Consider the following 5,009-nt stretch of genomic DNA (forward strand, 5'->3'; position numbering starts at 1 on the left):
GTGTTCTTTTTCCTCTGTCTGTGTGCGAATGCACAGACGGTTCAGTAGTAATTTGATGTGTGTCCCCGGGGACATTTGATGGATTAAAGCTAAGCAGCTCCATTTCGCAGCACCACCTGATCTTCCACTGCCTGTGCCCCATATAAAGGCTGGCGTGATTGCTGATCTCAGCTAGTCTGACAGTCTCTCTCTCTCCCTCCTCTCTCTGTCTGTCTCCATCTCTTCTCTTCCTCACTGGTCCCTTAAGCCTGCTGCATCACAGGAGCTATCCAGTGCTGAACAGGATCGCTTTTATTTTTTATTTTTTTATTTTTCCGGGGGAAGCTGGGGGAACCAGAGAGAATCACACAGCATTGCCGTCAGCCTTGTTCTCCACCGGTTTCCATTTTCTTTCTTGTCTTATGTTTTTGACCACATTAACCACCAGGATTACCGTCAAGCCAGCCCCGCTTGTGTGCTTCCTCAGAGGGTCTTTTATTTTCTCTCATGCGTTTTTCTCAGCTCTGTGTTTTTATCCACTGAAACATGCCCCGCTCATTTTTGGTGAAGAAGATCAAGCTTGATGATTTCTCTTCGTCCAATGTGGCCAACTCCAATCATCATCACCACCTGGATGACTCGTTCACTTTTGCACGCTCCATCACAGACTCGGTGACCAGCCTCGGGGTTCGTCTTAGCGAAAATGGTGAGTTAACATGCCTCCAGTGTGCGCCGCTCCAGTTAAAGATGTGCCTGTAAACAGCTCCGGTGCTGATTTCAGCATGCCTGACATTTCCACACAGATGGTGCCCTCTTTTGTTTTGTTTTGTTGTATTTCGTCTTGTCGGGTGAGATTTTTTTTCTTTTGAGTCAGCCAATAACAATCTGATGGTGTGTACATTACAGTGACATGTTACATGCGGAAAGAGGGTTTTTGATTCTTTTTTTTTTTTTTTCCAAGATCCAAAATAATCCCCTCCAGAGGCACCCCACCCCCATCACTGTGCTCCTAGACTTTTGTTTTTTGACTCCAGTGAAGGACAGACACAATTCAGGTCACAGCCGCGGATTAGTTTATGTAAATAGAGAACAAAACGTGTGTCTAATCAGGAGAAGCTCCCGTTACGTATATGTATGACTGCGCCAACCCTGTGTTCGCTGAACACGCGCCTGCTGACGATATCTGGTCATCATGTGGACTAAAAAATTCATGAATATGAGAGATGAGTATCAGATGATACATTTGTCCTTAGCTGTTATTGTCCTTGAGTTCCCATCATGGTCCGATCCTCCCTTTGCCCCCCTCTTCCCATCCAAATGGAGCATGCACACAGTCTCCCCACCCCCATCGCTCCACTACATCTTTCTCTTCCTTCCGGGCATTTGAAAACTAGCAGGGGTTAGAGTTTCAGCCATGCAGGCCTATTGCCGCCACAAGAGACATCAACACACTGTAGAGTTAAGCCAGGAGGGAGGCGGGGAGCTGGGCTGAAGGGATGGTAAAGGGAAGGAGAATAAGGAGACGAAAAATGCTTGGGGCAGCAATGAGGCTGATCACGTGACTGAGGCTGTACAGTAAACACGAAGAAAGGCACATAGCTGCACTGTGGTCAAACACCCCGACTGGCCACGCTAAGCTCCCCGTCAGAGCTGAGAGGCGACCTTCACTTTCACAGTCTGCTTTAAGCTGTCGCTTCCATTTTGTGGCCACGTTTAGAGGGCCATATGTGAGCCTTTGTTGTGATTTCTTCAGACGTTTTCACAGCGAGAGAGGCTCGGCAGTCCATGGATAAATGTTGACGATGATAGCCACCTGTTATTCCACCGCGTCTCTAACAAGGTGACATTTAAAGGAACAGGATTCATGGATTTAACTAAAGTTTTCTTGTTTTTCTTGTTCAAGAGACTAAAACAAGAAATACTTAAGGCTCTGCTAATAATTGTACATTTCCACAAAGCACATCTTTAAAACTTGGACTGAATCTCATTAAGTCTTTGTGGAGCAGATTTTTTTATTTTTATTTTTAAATGATCCTTTAACAATCCATTAGTATAATGTTGTCACACTCTATTGTTCTTGAATCTATTGTTCAACACCGTGGAAAAACAGGCATTATCATATAAAGAGCAAAAGAATAATAAGGCACCATATTAATGTTGACGAAAACCATTTAATGTGAACAAAAGAATGATCCTTTTACGCTGAGTCAAAAAGAAAAAAAAAGGGGAAATAAAAGAATACTCAGCGTGGCTAAAAAACACCTAACATCAGCACTTCTGCTGTGCCGGGAGATTTTCTTTCCCCCCATTGTGGAGACATTTGACTTGAGTGTCTGTCGAACAACAAAGAGGGGTGGCTGAGAGGGTCCATTAATTACATGCTTGCTTTGCATTATAGAAATGAGTCTATGAGCTGTAAAGGCTGATACAGCACGAGTCCTGAACGATGAGCTTCATGTCTGACCTTGGGTAATTGAAACATATAAACACCTCTGCGTGAAGTGATAGTGCAGCGTGGGCTTTGTTGCTAAAATCCTCTGCAAAATAAAGGCCACCTTGTTGAATGCAATGCAAAGACCCTTCAGATGCATTCATGGTAGCTGGTAATGTGGCTGTAAAACAGGTGGATTTAACCGCTCGCAACAGCAGCGTTTATGTGTTTACCTCTTCCTGAAGGAAATAAATCAAAGACAGATGTGTGCTTTTTTGTTTTTTATTTTCTTTCTGAAGGATAGTGATGCTCTGTTACAGATAAACACCATCTGTGGAGTTTAAAAGTGTGAAGCCATGCAGAGCTGTGTTGTTTCCCTGACCTGGGTGTCATGGTCATGTCTGTGACAAAGTGGCTGTATGAAGGAAAACCGCTGAAGCTCCAGTAAGAGAGCTCTTGTACTGATTTCTTAATGGCTTGTTTCTTGACAGTACTTCAGCCTGCTCGCTGCTGAAGACAGGTGACCCTCTTCACAAACAATATGCCTGATGCCATGGCTCACATTATCAGTCCTCAAGCAAACTGAGCTCAATAAACTATTATTGTGTGTCGTGGATACTTGATCCGTTCCTCGCATTATTTCCAGCTTCCCTGGCGTTCGACTCTTCAACAGCTGCACTATTTTACAGATGATAGCCTATTGATCAGTTCAAAACTTTGAATTTCATTAAAAAGCAGTCAATACTTAATTTCCACTGCTTGCTGCACACAGTGCAGGAATGGGCTTTTATTGCTGGAGTTATGCACTAGTTGTCTCAAGAAAGGTTTTTTTTTTTTTTTTGTTGCACCGCATTTTACATTTGCACCTCCAGAATATGAACCCAGGAGGCAGAGAGCCTTTGGTATGTATTTAGCTCCAGATATCCTCAGTTGTGTCTGGGCCCATTTAGCTGCCAGCAAGCCTTTTAACTCCTCTGGCAATGAGCTGCTTCAGAGGGAGAGGAAGGACAAAAATGATGCCAGGAGAAATATATCTCTCAGAAATCATGCTTTGTCCTGTTACAGACACTTAAATCTGCATCGTGTTTAAATTGTCTTGATAAAATAGAAAATCCTACTTCTTGTCTGGTCCAACACATGTGTTTGTTTGTGGCAAAAAAAAAGAAAGACATAAATGATGAAAACCTTGAAAAATCAGGTGAAACAGGGTTTATGTTAAAACGCTAGCACTAATCAATGAGCCTGTTTTATTCAAGAGGGGCTTTACTTCCCGTCTTCCTACACAAGAGATGTCTTTGATGGGCTATTATTCATCGTCACTGTGAAATTGCAACCTTCCTAAACACAGCTGAGTGTGTCACGTTTCCCCGCATCACTGAAATGATGTGTGTAAAACCTGAGTTCAGCGCCACCCTCACTCACCCTTTCATCATTTACAAACGGGCAGTCGTCCAACATTATAATCATGTAATCAGAAGCATGTCACTGTGTCCTTATCCATCACAACCTCAGGCCAACTCTGTTTGCGTGTCTCTTACCCAGGATACATCCAGGATTACATCACGCCATCTGTATACCAGGGGGAGAAGAAGATGGAGCATAAGTTGGCTTCGCCGGTGTCTGACCCGCTGTACACCCAGGTGAGCAGCGGAGGGGAGTACTGCGACCCCGACCTGAAGCACCCCGACAGCCCGCAGTCTGGTATGACAGCAAGCGGCTTCTACAGTGGTGAATCGGAGGCCCTGGCCGAGGGTTACACCATGGATGCCTTCTTCATCTCCGACGGGCGCTCGAGGCGGAAGGGAGACGTGGAGAGTCGTGGGGGAGGCTCGAGAAGCAGCAGCGCAAACGGCGGGGTTCAGGAAAGGGGGGCCGGCGTGCCTCGCCACACCTGCAACGAGTGCGGCAAGACGTACGCCACCTCCTCCAACCTGAGCAGACACAAGCAGACGCACCGCAGCCTGGATAGCAAGATGGCCCGCAAGTGTCCTACCTGTGGTAAAGTGTACGTTTCCATGCCGGCGTTGGCAATGCACATCCTCACCCACGACCTCAAGCACAAGTGCGACGTGTGCAGCAAGGCCTTCAGTCGGCCGTGGCTGCTGCAAGGTCACATGCGCTCCCACACGGGGGAGAAGCCCTTTGCCTGCGCCCACTGTGGCAAAGCCTTTGCTGACCGTTCAAACCTCCGCGCCCACATGCAAACACACTCTGCCTTCAAGCACTACAGATGCAAGCGCTGCAATAAGACCTTCGCTCTCAAGTCCTACCTGAACAAGCACTATGAGTCAGCTTGCTTCAAGGGCTCTGCAGACGAAGATGACTCTGGATCAGAAAACTAACCACGAGGAAGAAGCTTAATTCTGAACCCCTGTTGTAGGTTCGCAACCAATAACCCTGTTCACTCTGCCCTCCATGCCTTTTTTCTTCCCTTTTTTTAGAAAGCAATATTTTCACTGAGATTACGTGAAGAAACTAATGATTATGGCAAAGACAATTTCAAAAGATGCTGGATTTTTTTCCCTGCACAGTAGCTAATCGTCCACAGAAACATACAATCAAACAACCTTCCCCCAAATAGAGACTGTAGATGATAGTT

The 5,009-nt window shown here is 45.7% G+C and overlaps 1 protein-coding gene across 1 annotated transcript; it reads left to right on the top strand.

The window, feature by feature from the left end:
* Window positions 1-525: 525 nt before the first annotated feature.
* Window positions 526-4,752, top strand: scrt2 (scratch family zinc finger 2; the record flags this gene model as incomplete). Its single annotated transcript, XM_079238887.1, has 2 exons — window positions 526-685; window positions 3,953-4,752. The coding sequence occupies 2 exons, from the start codon at window positions 526-528 to the stop codon at window positions 4,750-4,752; spliced, it is 960 nt and encodes a 319-aa protein (XP_079095013.1).
* Between the last annotated feature and the right edge of the window lie 257 nt (window positions 4,753-5,009).

Source organism: Telmatherina bonti (assembly GCF_933228915.1).
Source record: "Telmatherina bonti genome assembly, chromosome: 4".
Taxonomy (NCBI): Eukaryota; Metazoa; Chordata; class Actinopteri; order Atheriniformes; family Telmatherinidae; genus Telmatherina; species Telmatherina bonti.